General features: G+C 52.1%; 1 protein-coding gene across 1 annotated transcript in view; it reads left to right on the forward strand.

Moving 5' to 3' along the window:
• Positions 1-263: 263 nt before the first annotated feature.
• NOS2 (nitric oxide synthase 2) overlaps positions 264-16,385 on the forward strand; it is a 31,892-nt gene continuing 15,770 nt past the window's right edge. The window contains exons 1-11 of the mRNA XM_046676246.1: positions 264-384; positions 3,329-3,413; positions 4,180-4,302; positions 5,603-5,751; positions 8,802-8,964; positions 9,756-9,847; positions 10,799-10,940; positions 11,032-11,171; positions 12,530-12,704; positions 12,800-12,901; positions 16,067-16,261. Coding sequence (XP_046532202.1) covers positions 278-384; positions 3,329-3,413; positions 4,180-4,302; positions 5,603-5,751; positions 8,802-8,964; positions 9,756-9,847; positions 10,799-10,940; positions 11,032-11,171; positions 12,530-12,704; positions 12,800-12,901; positions 16,067-16,261 — 1,473 coding nt within the window. The 5' untranslated portion in view covers positions 264-277. The remainder of the gene's footprint in view (positions 385-3,328; positions 3,414-4,179; positions 4,303-5,602; positions 5,752-8,801; positions 8,965-9,755; positions 9,848-10,798; positions 10,941-11,031; positions 11,172-12,529; positions 12,705-12,799; positions 12,902-16,066; positions 16,262-16,385) is intronic.

Consider the following 16,385-nt stretch of genomic DNA (forward strand, 5'->3'; position numbering starts at 1 on the left):
CTTCCCTGGAACTCGCGCTGTGGGCTGCTGGGTGTGGGGGGCCGGGGACGACATCGAGGAAAGAGTAGGTGCGGGGCCAGGCGCGCCCGGCCGGGCCAGGTGGCCGCCCGGGGGGCCGACACTCTGGCCCCGGGCCGGGTGTGGGATGAAGCCGAATCCAGTCCGCCTCTCTGGCTCGCTCCGCCCCGGGGTGGGGGCTGCGGGGTCCGGCGGCGATAAAGCGGCCGGCGCGGCGCGCGGAGCGAGGCGCCCTTGGAGCAGCGCCTGCGCCGGGGCCATGCGCGAGGGCCTGGGCGCGGCGTGCGAGGCCGCCTGGCCCCGACTCTGCCGGCTCCTCCGTAGAATCCTCCGGCCACAGAGCACCTGCGGTCGCCGCCGAGCCAGGTACTCCCGCCGGGTCCGGGCTGGGAGGGAGGCGCGCGGCTCCGCGCTGGGACCGCGCTCGAACCGCGCGCGGCGCTGTTTCTGAGCCTAGGCTTTCCCTGACAACCTGAGGGTTGGAATATTCGCTCTGTAGGATTCCGATGAAGACTTAAGTATTGTCCTCGTTCAGAACGCATAGGAGGTTGCACTTCAGTAGCCACCAAGACCCAGAGAAGCCCCACATGCACCCACGAGAGGCGTCTATGCAGGCTGGTGTAGGACTTGTGGATGTTTGAGCACTTGGGAGCTTTCTAGATTTTTCAGCACCGGGGCTGCTACACCCTTTAGGACAGATATGCTTAAGAGAGCAAAGAGGTTCTTGTTTGACAAATAAGACCCATTTCCCAGAGTGCCTCCTCGCCCCCCACCCTTGGTGTATGGAGAGGTATTGCACAGGAGCGGGACCCATAGGGGCATCAGGCCCCCAGGTCGGCCCCCAAGCCAGCCACAGACCGCAGCTCTGACCTCAGCGTCTTGTGTCGCTCAGGGGCTTGTGGATAGTTGTGGGGCTAAGCAAGCACCACACTCCAGCACCCTTTTTGATGGCACGTCCTTAAGGGTCCTCCATTTCCAGGAAGGACCAAGCGGGACCACGCACGGCCATAGGTTTAGCCAAACCGCATGAGCATCTGGATAGATGAAGCAATAATTTGTCACTAAGTATCCAGATCCTTAATACACTCACCTGGCTTCTGGTCACCTTATCTCCCAGCAGCTAACCCAAAGAAATCCGCTAGGTGGGGGAGAAAGGGGACTGGGCATAGCTTTGTTTATTCATTTTTCAAATTAAAAAAATGTTCCCAATTATGAAAGGAATTCACGGTTACTGTGAAAAGTTGGAAAATGCGGGCAAATGTAAAGAAAAATTCAAATTGCCCCTGATCTTATCACGTGAGGCTAGTCGCTGTTAACATTCACTGGCATTTCCCTCAAGGGATTTTCTGTGCTTTCATACACATACACGCATGCACACACATGCACGCACACACACACACACACAGCCAGCCGCAGACCATGTACACCGTTTGAGGCGTTATTTATAATGGTGGAGAAACTGGACACAATCTAAATATCCAGCCATAGGTAATGGGCTCAGGCTCACTATGGTCCATCTATATAGTGGATTTTCAGGTAGCTTTTTAATATTTGGGGGCAATAGTTATGTTAAGTGTACAAAGACACTGTTTCTCAATCTAAATGTCACTGTGGACCATGAGCTTCTCAAATTCTCCAGTTCTCTGGCCAGAAGTGAGAGGAAGGAAAAACAAACACAGTGGGTTTGGGGTGAGGGGTGACGATACTGAGGACCCCAGCCTCAAAACACCATCCTTTTTCAGCAGCCCCATGATGACCGTTCAGCCGTGGCTTATCTGTTCTGAATGTTCAGATTACCCTATATTGGCTTTTTTTCTGGTGGGGCACACCAGTCAGAGGGGTAATGAAAGGTGGTCACATTTTCTCCAACTTGGAAGAACCTACCAACAGATTTTTAAAATGATTGAGAGTGCAGCAAGAATGGTACAGCAAGAACAATTTTTACACTAGCTACATAAATTTGGAAAATTTAGTATTTAAAAAGATGACATTTGTAAGTGAGGGCACTTCACAGGGCTGCTGAATCACTTGATTCAGAGAGAAGTTGCTTTCCAATACGTGCTTATGTTCTCTTAAAGGGACACTATGTCTTTATAGTTATAAGTCATTTAATGCTATGATATGATGTATATAGTTAATTGTAGAGTCATTACTTTTTCCAATAATAAAAGCAATATATGTTCATTTGTCATATTCCAACACCACAGATAGGCATACAGCAGAAAATGAGAGACCCTTGTAATATTCTCTGACTCCCTTTCCCATTGGTGTGCGCATGTGTGCAGGCACACCCCAGAAATACTGCAAAGAACATGGGGTGCAACAGCTTCCATACTAAAATGGCCCATAGTGCGATTAGCCCGCAGAGGAGGCGTGTTGTGGGGTGTCACTCTTGGAGGGGTGCTCACGGGGATGTGGCTGGGAGGAGTCCCACAGCTTCTCTTCTCTGTAGCACTTGTCAGGAGAGCGAACCTGAAATCCCAAACCAGAACCAAAGGGTTCTGAGTGGCTTCAGACTGTTAGGGCTTTTCCCTCTTCAAAGGACAGGCTAAATTCTTTAAATCTGTTGTTTGAAGGTAAATATAATGAATATGTCTTATTAAAGAGTTTTTGTCTTCCAGAAATAGTTCCTGAGATATTTATGGATGACATGACATCTCAGTCTTTTTTTGAAATGATGGCGGGGCTGGGAGAGTAGAATTGAAACAAGATTGGCCGTGGGTTGACAATTGTTTAACTGGGTTGAATCTGGGTGAAGGGCCCGTGGGGGTTTATTTCACTGTTCTCCCTACCTGTATGTGCTTAACATTTTCCATAATAAAAACTTAGAACAAGTAAAGAAACCAAGATAAATCAAGCGCTTTAAATAAAAAAGCTTAATTCCCCCCAAATGAGTGGGTAGCGGGCAGTGCTGCTGGCCTGGGAGGGCAGGGTTGAAGGAGCCCACGCAGCCCTGTGCCACATTTGTACCTAGCTTTTGAGGGGGCATCTTCCCAGGGCTTCTGTGGCTTACCCTTTGGGCTGCTGGCTTGCCTCAGCTCCCCTTGTGTCTTTTGGCTTTGGACGGGGGAAGCAAGAGAAGAAGAGAAGCAGGGAGGGCGGTGATGGTGCAGAGATTGGATCTGACCGACTGGCCTCCTCCCCCCTGACCCCCAAACGCACATCCTCCTTGACTGGAAGCCATGAAATTCACTCCCACCCTCTGGACCTGAGTTCCCACATCCATCCAATGGGGGATTGGCAGACGGGGCTCCAAGATCCCTCGCTGCCGTCAGATACTCCATCTCGTGATAACTGTTTCCTTTCACAGTTCAGTGACACAGGATGACCCCAAGGGTCACAGCCTCGGCAAGCACAGGAATGAGTCCCTGCAGCCCGTCACCGGAATGGCAAAGGTCAGTGAGTCACACGGGTATGGGAAGCCCCTTCCTCCCTCTCCCAGGCAGATGCAGGCTGAGCATCCTGGTGGAAGCTGGGGTCTGGGCAGTGAGTAGAGACCTGGCGGGCTCAAGGGCAGTGAGGAAGGGCTTTGAGAGAGCGGGATGACCCATGATGATTAAGAGTGGTGGCCCCAAGGTGCACTGGCCCCTGGGTGACTTGCCTATGTGGGCTGGCAGGCATGGGTGAGAGGAGACCATCCGTGGAGCCAGAGGTAGGACGCTCCAAAATAATGCCCAACTCAGCCACTGAGCCTTCAGTCCTGGCCCCCAGCCTCTAGCCCACTGGTCCCATCTTCCCTGAGTGCTTTGCACCTCACTGTTCCAGAGAGACGGGCAGAGAAGCGGGTGGGAGAGAAGCAGCTTTTCACATCTGGAGTGTCTCCGTGGAAGGCAGTGGTATACTCTTCCTGGTCCTGATTTCAGTTCACAGCAGTGTTGGCTGTGACAGCAGTCTCCCTTGCATCTAACCTTAGTCCCCCCTGTTGCAGTTCCTCTGAGGGAGCATTTGGCAGGGTGTTGGGTGAGGAGAGAAGCCTGGCCGGTGGCCCAGGCACCTGGAGCTCTTAGCAGGCACTGGCCCAGGTGGCCAGGTTGCCAGGAAGGGAGGAGGGACATGAATGGACACTCCGACCGCCCACAGCTCCGCACCCCACCCAAAGCCAAAGCAGGGCCCAGGGGCCTGGGGTTGGAGGCATTTGGACCGTGGTTTTTCCCTCTCTAGAAGTCTCCAGAATCCCTGGTCAAGCTGGATGTGCCCCCCTCGGCCTGCCCACGGCATGTGAGGATCAAAAACTGGGGTAACGGGATGACTTTCGAGGACATGCTTCACCGCGAGGCCAATGGGGTGAGCAGTCTTGGGCTTGAGGGAGAGCCACCTGGGTCCCAAGCTGGTGAAAGCATCAGGGCCCTTGGTCAATCGAACGGATGTCCCCCTGGGCAAACCACACAGTCATCTGCTTGGGCAAAGGGTGCTGGGAACAGAGACGGAGGTTCCTCACCAATGACAGTAGGAAGTAAATGATGTCAACGCCCTGTTAACCCCCCTAATGGATAATGGCTAATCCAGAAAGTGAGATAAATCATTGCAGGAACAAATTCATTCTTTCTCAGAGGGACAGATTCCAGCATAGTGTCGGGGAGAATTTTCTAAGAGAACTGCTCAAATCTGGACTGAACTACGTCAGGAGATAGGGAGCTCCCTGTCACTAGAAGGACTCGAGGGCCGTTTGATAGTGAGATTGGAAAGGGGTCCAAGTGTCCAGTGAGTAGTTGGATTAAGTGCACTTTAAGACTCCTTCCTATCTTCTGAGTTTCTTTTTTTTTTTTTTCGAGGAAGCTTAGCCCTGACCTGACATCTGCTGCCAATCCTCCTCTGTTTGCTGAGGAAGACTGGCTCTGAGCTAACATCTATACCCATCTTCCTCTACTTTATATGTGGGACGCTACCACAGCATGGCTTGCTAAGTGGTGCCATGTCCGCACCCAGGGTCCGAACTTGCTAACCCGGGGCCACCAAAGTGGAACGTGTGCACTTAACCACTGTGCCACCGGGCCGGCCCCATGAATTTCTTATTCTAACTTTAGAGTGCATTCTATGATTGTAAAATGGGAAACAATTGAAAATTTCAAGCCCGTGAAAGCAGATTTCCCACACCTTCCAGAAATTACCACAGTCAACATTTGGGTGTACTTCCTTCCAGTATTTTTTCTGTACCATCCTCTGACTTTGGGGTTTGCACCCTTTCAATTCATTTTGGCCAAACACCGATAAGTGTTCCCGGGAGCCACATCAGCCTCTTTCAATGAGAAAGTAGTTGAGATGTTTCCAGGGATCGAGTTGTTGACTTTGCTCTGGTCTGGGGCCAGCTGGGGAGGAGGGCCAGAGACTGAGCCCAGAGTCGGGGAGCAACCCCAGCTCGCACCCACTGGGGTTCAGCCAGCAGAAGAGAGGAGGTCTGGGAGGGGAGAAAGCCTGGTGGACCCCAAGGAGGAGGTGCCACAGAGGTGGAGAGGGGCATCAGGGAGCCGGAGCAGCTGGAGTAGAAGGAGGTGGCCAGGAGAGCTGGCCCCGGAGGAGGATGGCTGTCGACACCTGTGCCGAGTAGCCAAGCAGCCCGCCTCACTGCCTGCCTCTCTCTTTCCAGGAGGTCGCTTGCAAGTCCAAGTCTTGCCTGGCAGCCGTCATGAACCCCAAAAGTATGACCAGAGGGCCCAGGGACAAGCCTACACCCCCAGATGAGCTTCTACCTCACGCTATCCAATTTGTCAACCAGTATTACAACTCCTTCAAAGAGTAAGGCTCGCTTCCTGCAGGCTGACTGCCTCCCCCTTCCCTGAGCTCTCCTTTCTCCAGCCGCTTCCCTCTGCCCCTAGACCCCTTTCCTTCCTGGACTCACAGTGCATCCAGGGCTGCAGCATAGTTTTCCAAGGGAAAAGAGCCTGGAACAGGTTCTCACAATCATGAGACAAAGAGGTGTAGTGATGGTGGTTAAAGTGTGGGTTGGGAGTATAAGGGAGTTTGAATCCTGGCTCCACCAGTAACCAGTCCTGTGTCCTTAGGAAGCCTGTTTACCCTCTCTGTGCCTCAACTTTCTCATCTGTAAAAGGGGGGATGATAGAACCTGGGTTGTAAGATTGCTGTGAGGATCACATTGTGTCCTGGCGCAGAGTCACCTCGACCATGAATTGATGTGCACTCTTGTTATGAAATGTGTGAGATAGAAGGGACCTTCAAGACCACCTAGCCAAGCCCTCCTCCTACAGGTGTGAACAGCAAAGCCCAGTGACATACCTGAGGTCATCCAGCCCCAGCTAGAATCCAGGCCGCTTGACTTGAAGAGGGCAGGCTGTGCTCTTTGCTCTGAACTCTGTGGGCTTCTATATTCATGGATTTCATAAAATATATGGCTATTAATTTAGCCCAACTTTAAAATAAAAATACACAAGGGGATCATATGTCAGGATGGCCGAGGGAATGGCGTTGCTGTTTTGTGGGCGGGGAGGGCAGTGTGGCCTTTATGGTGCAGCCCCCCACAGCACTTCGTTGCATGAAGTGAGCCACAGAAGTGCATCTGGGACCCCCTTGGCGGGAGGAGTGGGTCCTGGTGATACCACATCCCCTCTGCTCTGAGCCTACGGTGTCTGAGCTGGGAGAGACCTTGGGTCTTGACTTAGAAAGAGGCTCTTATCTTTGAGGGCCGTTGATCGTCAGCCCTGGTGGCATAGGAGAGTCACCTGAAGACCTTGCAAAATACTGATGCCAGCGTCCCCTGGGCCAAGGGCGTCAGGGTCTCAGGAATTGGGGCGGGGCAGACATCCCTGTTCTTGAGAAGCTCCCTGGGCGATTCTAATGTCCAGCCGGATTGACAGCCCTGGGGGTTGCCTGCCGTGTGTGCTGTGTAACTAGAAGCTCTGCAGAAGTGCTTTGTGACTGGGAGCTTCAAGATCCTTGGGTGTTCAGCTCAGTGTTGACTGATGAGCCTTTCGGGGTCCAGGAATTTGTTGATGGACTTCATTGGGCCGCAGTATTGATGCTGACACTGAACGCTAAGTATGTTCTGGGTCCTAAGTGCCTTATACATAATAGTCACTGCAAGTCTGTGAGATTGGTACCATTATTGTCCTCCCCATCTTACAGGCAAGGAAACTGAAGCCCATGGAGGAGATGTAACTTGCTCAGAGTCACACCTTCTGAAGTCCCAGAGCTGGGTCTTGAACCCAAATAGTCTGGCACCAGAACTCCTGCTTCAACCGCCATGTTCTAGCATCCAGCTCTTTGACCCTGAAGGTTCCTGACCCCAGGCTGGTCAGGACCTGGGAGGTCCTGCTGGTGTTTGGAAGGCGGTTGGGTGGGTGTTAGCCCAGGAGGCTCCAGGGCTGCTCTTGGTGGCTGTTCAAACCCATTTGCTTCTCACAGAGGGAAGTTCTTTCTTACGTGGTCACGTGTTCACACTACTGAGTGGTGGAGGCATCAGTGTTCTGGTGATCACCACTGTTTTCAGGCTTGGATGCGGAGTGGGGAGTAATTCTAGAAGCTTTGTTTGGGGAGAGAGGGCTTCCAGTGGTGCAGCAGCATCAGCCTCACCCAGTGGGTCCTTATGCCAGGAGTGTCCTTGAAGATAGATAGTGTCAAGTGTTTTGTCTTTGAGCTTTTTTCTTTAATCAACGAAGAGCTGTCAAGACACTCTTCATCCACAGAAAGGGCATTTTGTTCTGAGTTGTCCACTCTTCTTAATCAGGAGTTCGTTCCTTAAATAGTTTTGTTTGTTGCCATTTCAGAAGTCTTTGGTGGTGATTGGAAATCTCAAGGTCGCTCTGTGTGTGTGTGTGTGTGTGTGTTTCAAAGTCTTTCTGATTGAATCCCTCCCTGTGGGATATTTCTGAAGTCTGGGAGGGGAGAGGGGAAGCCAGTTGAGAAATCCTATATGGAATTGCGGCTGCGGTGCAGAGGTTGAGAAATAACCCGCTGTACAGACCACGCTGCCTAGGGCTCCTCCTTGAGCAGGCCCTGGGGCCCTGCAGGCCGGGTCCTGGTCCGGTCCTGACCAGGGAAGTGTGGGTAGGCCCTCATCATCTCTGGGCTTGCCATCCCTCCTGGGGTGGAAGGTGGAAGGTTAAGAGCCTGGCCTTGGCATCAGGGCAAGCTGAGTCTGAGTCCTGACTTTGCTGTCTATCACACTTATGTTGCCGGGCCAGTACTTCAACTCCTAGAGCCTTGATGCACCGGTCTATAAAATGGACACAAAAGTGCCTCTCTCACAGACTCAGTGGGCCCCTGACTGTGAGTAGCTTTGCCCAGTACCTGGCTCATATTGAGTACTCAGTACCCAGGAGCTGCCACGGGAGGGGTTGGCTCATCTCTTAACCAAGAGAAGGTGGATGGGTGCTTCCCCGGCTGACAGGCACGATGTGACTGTGGCTTGATGAGGGCTCCTCTGGGTCTTGCAAGTGTCTGAGAAGGATTGCACTGCTTGCTTCTGGTCACCAAGCTGAGATGAATGTGATTAGAGAAAAAGCGCCTGGAAACAAGAGGGGTGCCAATGAGATCAGGACCAACTACGTAATTTGCAGGACCCAGTGTAAAAATGAAAATGTGGGCTCCCTGTTCAAAAATGATTAAGAATTTCAAGACGGTGACAGCATAGCATTTAACCAAGCACGGGGCCCTTCTAAGCTTGGGGCCCTGGTCACACACCCATGAAGCTGGCCCTGGAGGGGACAGTCTCTGTGAGATACGTCTTGCCCTCCTGGTGTCCTAGTTCAGTTCCTGCTTCTGTGGATTGAATTAATCTCCATTTAAGGCCATGCCATTGTTGATCTTCCTGATGTCTTCCTGTCCCTCAGAGCAAAAATAGAGGAACATCTGGCCAGGCTGGAAGCCGTAACAAAGGAGATAGAAACAACAGGAACCTACCAGCTGACGGGAGATGAGCTCATCTTTGCCACCAAGCAGGCCTGGCGCAATGCCCCCCGCTGCATCGGGAGGATCCAGTGGTCCAACCTACAGGTGGGCTTCCTTAGATCCGAGTGGGAGAGGAAGCTGGGTGGGGGGGACAGCCAAGCAGAGCTGTGCCCAGGCTGAAGCCAGAGCCCCGAGTTTTCTCTTCACACTCCTGAACATGAGATGGGAGCTCAGAGGGTCCCCGTCTAGATGCCTAGAATCCGATTTCAGCACCAGGATTTCTAGCGGACCTTTCTCTCTTGTTTGAAGTTCGGAAGACTAAATATCATCGTACAACCAAACAACCTTGTTATTATTATTCTTGAGGCCCTGGTCCTGCCAGAGAGGTTGTTTACCTCGACTATTTGAATTCTTGGTCCCTAGAAAACATTTTGTTCATCCTAGTCTCCTATATCTTTCCACTGGGGGATCATTTCTTGCTGGATAATATTAAAAACACCTGGACAGAGAAATCGATGAGAAATGCCAGTGCAACCAATTCTGGCTGTAAGGAAATGTGCTGGAGGCCCTGTATGAAGTGTGCTCATGTTGTAAAGGAGCTAGGCTGGGACTGTGGGAATCTGGACTCATGTCACTTGAAAATCAAGTTTTCTTGGGATTTGGATTTTGCTAGGGTCTTCCAAGTGGGCTCCCCTAGGAGAGCAGGAGAAAGGATGGATGGGGCAACTGTGAGGTGGGAGGTGTCGATGTAGAGGGAAGATGCCCTTCTCTGCCTGGTGTTGGGTAGTGGAGGTTGGGGCCACTCCTTCGGTCCCCTGTGACTTAGCTTCTGATCACCCCTGAGGCCTCTGTCTTCACAGTCCTTGACGGGCACGGTCTGGGTGGGCTGTGTGCAGGTCTTTGATGCCCGGAGCTGTTCTACTGCCCAGGAAATGTTCGAACACATCTGCAGACACCTGCGTTACTCCACCAACAATGGCAACATCAGGTGGGTGTGCCTTTCCCGAGGCTGCGGCTGGGGTCCACCCTGCCCCCGAGCCTTAGCCAAAAGATGCAGGTGGGTTTAGGGGAGGCATCTCTGGCTCGAGGAGAAACCAGAGAGAAAGAGAAAAGAGAACGAATTCAGCTTCTTCAGAGAGCCCTCGGAGTGAGCCTGGCCTCCAGGAGCTCAGCCCCACTCTGTAGCCCATTTTCTTCCTTTGCTTCCGCCTTGGAACCATTTGGAGGTGATGGGGGGTCTTGAAGAAGCAGCTTCTTCACTGTTCAGGGTTAGGGCTCCCCACTTTTTAGAAGGGACGAGAGGCTGGTTTTGCAGCAGGTGGCTCCAGTGTGGTGTTTTTCTTAGAGGGAGGAGTGTCACTGCTCATCAGTACCTACCCCCCACCGTTCCTTTCCCCACCCCCAACTAAAGAGGTCAAGGCTGATAGGGCTGAACAGCGCATATGGACACTCATTCATTTTTTTGTTCAGCAGACACTCAGTGCCCACTTAATCCCCAACACAGGGCTAGGCGTGGGGTTGGGGAATGCAGACTAAGACCCTAAGATGCTGCTCCAGCCCACTATGAACCTCCGGCTTTCACTAGCCAAGCATCCAACTAACTCGACTGCAAGGAGAGCAATATGGTGCCTCAAGGGAAGTGGCTGGGGCAGCTAGCCCTGCCCCAGGGGTGGGGAGGGCCCCTGCAGGGTGGGGTCCCTCTGCTGGTGTTGAAGGAAGGCTGGAAGCTGGAGGGAGAAGAAAGAGGGAGAGGCTATGTCAGGAAGTGCGGTGGGTCACGGGCTGTCAGAGGCCTGCGAGAGCTTGGCAGATCAGGGAGCTGTAGGAGTTTGGTTTAGTTAGCTCGGGTGCAGGAAGAGGGGAGGGGGACCAGTGGGGGATGGCTGGGAGCCCCTGCCAGAGCCAGGTGGTAAACAGCACTGTCCTCGTCTTGGGGAAGGTCGGCCATCACCGTGTTCCCCCAGCGGAGTGATGGAAAGCATGACTTCCGGATCTGGAATGCTCAGCTCATCCGGTATGCCGGGTACCAGATGCCTGATGGCACCATCAGAGGGGACCCTGCCTCTGTGGAGTTAACCCAGGTACCAGATCCAGCCTTGGTGGATGTGAGCAGAGTCCAGAGAGGTCAAGGTACCTGCTTCTGCAGACTCACTGGGCCTGTCTTGCCCCCAGCTGTGCCTCGACCTGGGCTGGAAGCCCAAGTACGGCCGCTTTGATGTGATGCCTCTGGTCCTGCAGGCTGATGGCCGCGACCCTGAGCTCTTTGAAATCCCTCCTGACCTTGTGCTCGAGGTGCCCATGGAACATCCCAAGTAAGCAGGCTGAGGGGGCTGGGGTGTGAATTACCAGGCATGGCTCCCTCCTTTCCTAAGTGACACCTCAGTCCTCAGGCCCTTCTCTGCATCTCCCACAAAGCCCAGCCAGCAGCAGGAGATGCCCAGAAGAGCTGGCTTTCAAGGCCTCCTTGTCAGCTTGTATGCAACTCTGCACGTGTGTCTCTGGCCTGAGTCTTATGAGGCTATGTTGATGGTGAGGGAGGAGCAGAGGTTGAGACAGATGGGGCCCTAGGAGTTTGGGAAGCAGTGACTGTGGGAGAGGAACCCTTCAAAGGCTCTGAGATTCTTCCACTGAGCAGCCTCGGCCTCTTTTGCCTTCCTGCCAATTTTCTTAGCTGCCCCTCTGCCGACTGGTGAGTCCAGGGCTATAGGGACTTCAAGAGCTAGTCCGCTTCAGCCCCTGCTCAGGCAGCTCTCATAATTACAAAAACATATATATACAAATACAAATACAAAATACAAAATACAAAAACATATATATCGAGACTCACTACGTTGCAAGCATCGGGCTCGGCTCTTCTTCTTACCTCTTGAATACACTGAACTCAGACCCACCTTAGGGCCTTGGCACTTGCTGTCCCCTCTGTCTGGCATGCCCTTTCCTCTGAATTTTGCAGGCTCCGTTTCTTCTTGTCAGTGAGCGGTTTCCTGGGATGGCACCCTTCTGAGAAGTCTGTCCTGACCACCCAATCTAGAGCAGGCACCCTCACCCTCCATTGAACACATCACCTTGTTTTGATTTTCCTGTTCATTTGTCGACCTCTTCATAGTCTAGACTCTGGATTGCAAGCTACTTGAGAATAGGGATCTTGCCTTCCTTGCCGTCAGCATACTTAGCCAACACCTAGCAGGGTGCCTGGCACATTGCACAGGGTGATCAATTATAAATAGTTATACAATAAATGAATATGCAAATGAATGATACTGTTATCTTCAGAATAATCCCACAAGTTGGATGCTATTATCTGTTTTCCTGGTGGCTCAGACAGGCTCAATAACATCCCCAGGTCACACAGCTAGTAAGCGATGAGGCAGAACTTGAACCCAGGCTTTCTGACTCTAAAGTCCTTAACTGCTATGTCATATTGGATTCTCAGCATTTAGCCCAGGACCTGTCACATGCTTGATGCTTAATCTGTGTTTGCGTGAATGAATGGGTGAATGAATGCATAATTAATAACTGACACCCACTGCGCCCAGTTCACCTCTCGAGGTAGGGTGGACGCTTAGAAAGGAGTTTTCTTGGTTGACTCTTTTTCTGAAGCTTTTTTGGGGGGAGTGAGGCTGGGCAAAAGTGAAGGGCCCCATGGCAGCCGGCTGTGCCTCCCCGCCAGGTACGAGTGGTTCCAGGAGCTGGGGCTGAAGTGGTACGCACTGCCGGCAGTAGCCAACATGCTGCTTGAGGTGGGCGGCCTGGAGTTCCCAGGGTGCCCCTTCAACGGCTGGTACATGGGCACGGAGATCGGGGTCCGAGACTACTGTGATGCCCAGCGCTACAACATCTTGGAGGTAACAAGGACTGTCCCGCTGGGCTGGCTGGAGGTGCAGACCTGGGGGGTGGGTGTCCAGAGGACTGATTCACTCCCATTTCTCTGCCTCCGCAGGAAGTGGGCAGAAGGATGGGCCTAGAAACACACAAGCTGGCCTCCCTCTGGAAGGACCGGGCTGTCATCGAGATCAACGTGGCTGTGCTCCACAGTTTCCAGGTGTGTCTGGTGTTTTGTGGGTCTGAAGACTTTTCGGTCAGAAGATCAGCTGGTCTAGCCGCTCATCTTGTGCTTGATTTTCCCCTTACGGCGTTGTTCCATTTATTCGTGCATCAAACAAGTATTGAACCCCCAGTTTGTGCCAGGCACTGGGCTAGGTGCTGGGGATACAGAGATAAATGAGCTCTCTCATTCACTCTAGGCCTTCTTGTGTAAACTTGAATGCTTCCAGCAACAGGCAACTCCTTACCTATCAAGACTGATAAATCCCTGAATTGTCCACTGAATCTTGTCCTCTCTCAATTTCTCAAGGAGTTTACTCCTGAAAATTTCCCCCTCTCTCTGCTATATCATTAATGTCTCCCTCTCTGCTGGATCATTCCTATCAGAGTACAATTAGGCTGTAATGGCCCCCAGCTTAAAGAAATAAATGACTAGCTAACTGGATAACTCCTCCAGCTACGACCTTGTTTTTCTGCTTCCCTCTACAGCAAAACCATTGAAAGATCTCATTACCCTCCCTCAGCCCCCAGCCACTCCTGTAATGGCACTCCTTCTCTTATCCTCCACCACTCTTCCAATCACACTGGGATTCTTGCTGATCTTCAAACTCACCGAGATGGTTCCCACCTCAGGGCCTTTGCACTTGCTTTTCCCTCTGCCTAGAATACTCTTCCCACAAGTCAGCCCATGTCCAGCTCCTTACCTTCATCGAGTCGCCATTGTCAGCTCCTCAGCTGCCCACACCGTGTAAAATGGCACCCTCACCCCACCTCCATCCTGTCTCTCTCTCTTATTCCTTTAACTCTGTCTTTATTTTTCTTCATAATACTTATTAGCTCCTGACACTACGTGGTACATCTACTTCTTTCTTTTTTATTGTTTTGTAAGCTCCATGGGGCAGGGGCCTTGTCTCTCTTGTTCACTGCTCAACCCTCAGAATCTAGAAGAGCATCTGGCACATGGTAGATGCTAAATATATATGTATATTGAATGAATGAACGAGAGCCCATTCAGCATGGGCAGTGGTTCTCTTGCTGCCCTATACTGAGTGACAGCCTCCACCCCTTGGGCCCTCACACAGCAGGTTGGTTCCTGGGCTGGACTGAGCCCTCTGATCCATCTCCTGCTCTTCCTCAGATAAACACTCCCCTTCCTTTTGGGAAGGAGGCGTGGGAAGTATGAATATATTACTTTAGAAGCTGGGACCATCTCCACAAAGCTGGCAGATGCCCTGGGGGCCAGACCACTGGGCAGAGTCATTCATTCATTCAGCAGAGTATCCTGAGCATTTCCCATGTGCCAGGTTCTCAGCTGGACCTAGGATAGGAGTGGTCAACAAAATAGACACACCCCTGTCCTTGTGGAGTGTCATGGGGAGCTGAGCTTAAACAGTCACCAGTAAATACACATGATCGCACACGGTTCCCCAGGGCTGGTCACCCACGGGCAGGTCAAGCTTGTGCCTGATGGGGGTGGGGTTCTGGGACTGAGCAGGAAGAGCTCCCTGGGGCTGGCTCGGCTTGGGAAGGCCCCTCCTGCCGGCCTTGGACCACACTTCCTGACTCCTGGGAAGTCCAAGCACCAGCCTTGACACTGCAGGATACAGATATGTCCCAGAAAATCTGCTGAACCTCAGCTCTCTCCTGACATGGCTGACCACGTCCCTCCACTGCTTGAGAGTCTCCGGGACTTCCTGGTCGCCCTCCTTCAGGATAAACTTCAAAGACTTAGCCTTATGTTTTCATCTGTAAGACGAGAATAGTAATAGTACCTCCCTCACTAGGTTACTCTTAGCATTAAATGCAAATGCATGCACAATGTTTAGCTGCACTGCCTGGCCCATAGTGAATATTCAGCTTTAGTTTTGTTGTTATATTATTATTTTTTATTGTTACCGCCATTAGCACAGCTATTATCATCAGCTCCTGAGCTTAAAACTGATCTGGCACCAGGAGTTGCTGTATGTGTATGGATAAAATTTTAAAAGGTGTGGCTGGGCCTCCTGGGCCCTCCCTCAGCTGGCTCCTCTTGTGCCTCCAGCCTCATCTCATGCTGTGTCCTCCTCCGGGAATGCCCGTCCCCTGTCTGACTTGTACCCATCTCTCAAGACTCACCTCCCCTTAGGAACTGTCTCTGAAGGCCTCTGTCTCCTGCAGACCTCTGTCTGAGCCGAGGCCTCTCCTCTGCCCTCCGTCAGCACCGGCGCTCCCCCATCCTAGCTTCTATCAGGCCACACGAAACAGCAGACTTTCTTCTGCCTCCCCTACTTGGAATATAATCTAATGCAGAGAAGGGGCCACGTCTTTCGCCTCTGTAGTGCCTGTGCCTTACGTAATGCCTGGCGGATAGAAGTCATAATAGCAGCTAACATGTATTGAGCACATTCTATGCTTTGCTTGTATTAACTTATTGCCATCCTTTCAACAACCTCATGATGTAGAAACTGTTATTATCCCCATTTCACAGATGAGGAAACTGAGGCTTACTGAGGTAAGGAACTAATAGCTCTAGGTCATATGGCCAATAAGAGGCCAAGATTTGAACCACTGCATTAAACAAATATCCATTGACTGGATGAGTTGCCCCAGACATTGATGGGTGTGGCTGCTCTTGTTGGATCATCCCAGGAAGGCTCAGACCCCTTGGCTCCTAACTGTAGGATGTGGACATTGTGGTGGTTTGTCTTCCATGCGCCACGGTTCCCCGAGTGCTTCAGTCCTCTTCAGAGGTGTCTAGCTTCTTTTTGGCCGAGAGCCACATCCTTGGGAAGCGACTCTTGCAACTTTCTACCAAGTCACAAAGGGGCGCTGAGGTTTGATTATCAGCATCCAGAGAGAGCCATTTGTTGGGAGTTTGTGGAGACTTATGGGTGTGGCTCGAGAAGCTGAACACTGCCCCCAGAGGGCCAGGGGGAGGCGACCGTGGGACCTGTGGGCTGACCATGGCTGTGGTGACTTCTTGGGCTCCTTCAGAGCCTCTGAAAGCGCCTTCCATTTGGATAGTTATTTTCAGCAGTGAGGAGGGGCCAGGAGGGCCTGCTCTTCCATTTTATAGATTCCCAGGCTTCCCATAGTCCATCTGGGAACCCTGTAGCCCACGGGCTACTCTCCTGGTTTCCCCACCCCTCGCCTCAACTCCCCTTCTTGCCTTATTCTGATTTAGAAGCAAAATGTGACCATCATGGACCACCACTCAGCTGCAGAGTCCTTCATGAAGCACATGCAGAATGAGTACCGGTCCCGTGGGGGCTGCCCGGCCGACTGGGTTTGGCTGGTCCCCCCGATTTCTGGGAGCATCACCCCCGTGTTCCACCAGGAGATGTTAAACTATGTCCTGTCCCCTTTCTACTACTACCAGGTAAGGGAGGGGCCTTCCTCTCCTCTCCATCTTAGAAGCTCAGGGGTGGAAAGAATGTGCATGTGTGTATGTACACATGTGTGCGCATGTGTGCAAATGTTCATCTGTGTGTGTGCACATGTGT

Source organism: Equus quagga, chromosome 11 (assembly GCF_021613505.1).
Source record: "Equus quagga isolate Etosha38 chromosome 11, UCLA_HA_Equagga_1.0, whole genome shotgun sequence".
Lineage (NCBI taxonomy): Eukaryota > Metazoa > Chordata > Mammalia > Perissodactyla > Equidae > Equus > Equus quagga.